A 701-nucleotide genomic window follows, 5' to 3' on the forward strand; every position below is an offset into this window, starting at 1 on the left:
ACAATACCCATTCACTGTTATATTCATCAACTTACCTGAATTATTGCAGACATTCTCCCAATCAGTATGCCTCCTTTGACCCCTAGCAACATGTGTATGCTACTGATCCGGGAATGAAGCACTGCCTTCCTCTGTTCTGATGAAATTCCTTGACCTGTAACATTGGAAGAAAATATCAACATTACTGGCAAATATATTTTTGAAAACCTTCCTCATTTCAGCAAATAGGAAAACACATTGCTACTTAATCTAAAAGATATGAAATACTGAATGTCTGATTTTAATGCTGTGTACTATCACAATCCTTTACCTCAATAAACACATACATGGCAAACATAAGAACCTACTAACCTAATCCAAGAGCTGCTCCAGTGAATCTCATAATCAAATAGTAAGGCTGTGTGTCAACCTTAACATACTCTGGTCTCATGCAATGTTTGAGAGCCAGAGAAACTGTCCACAAAGGATTCATTCCTTGGGAGAGTAAGAGGTAGTATGTCATCACAGAAGAGAATATGAGAAAAACTGCTACGAAAACTGCAAGGCCCTTTGTAAGTTTCAGCAAACGTTCACTAGTCCAAGCTAAATGCCCAACAAATAAGCCTGAAATAGAAAAAGCCAACAAAATCAAAGCACATTCATCATAATGTTACATTGCTTATTTCAGCAAAATCATAACATAAATATGGGATATAATTTTG

General features: G+C 36.4%; 1 protein-coding gene across 1 annotated transcript in view; it reads right to left on the reverse strand.

Annotated features, from left to right (window-relative positions):
• LOC119593726 (glucose-6-phosphatase 2-like) overlaps nucleotides 1–701 on the reverse strand; it is a gene marked incomplete at both ends in the record, with an annotated part of 3,314 nt that overhangs the window by 1,081 nt on the left and 1,532 nt on the right. The window contains 2 exon segments of the mRNA XM_037942698.1: nucleotides 36–154; nucleotides 352–603. Coding sequence (XP_037798626.1) covers nucleotides 36–154; nucleotides 352–603 — 371 coding nt within the window.

Source organism: Penaeus monodon, chromosome 32 (assembly GCF_015228065.2).
Source record: "Penaeus monodon isolate SGIC_2016 chromosome 32, NSTDA_Pmon_1, whole genome shotgun sequence".
In the NCBI taxonomy this organism is placed as follows: Eukaryota; Metazoa; Arthropoda; class Malacostraca; order Decapoda; family Penaeidae; genus Penaeus; species Penaeus monodon.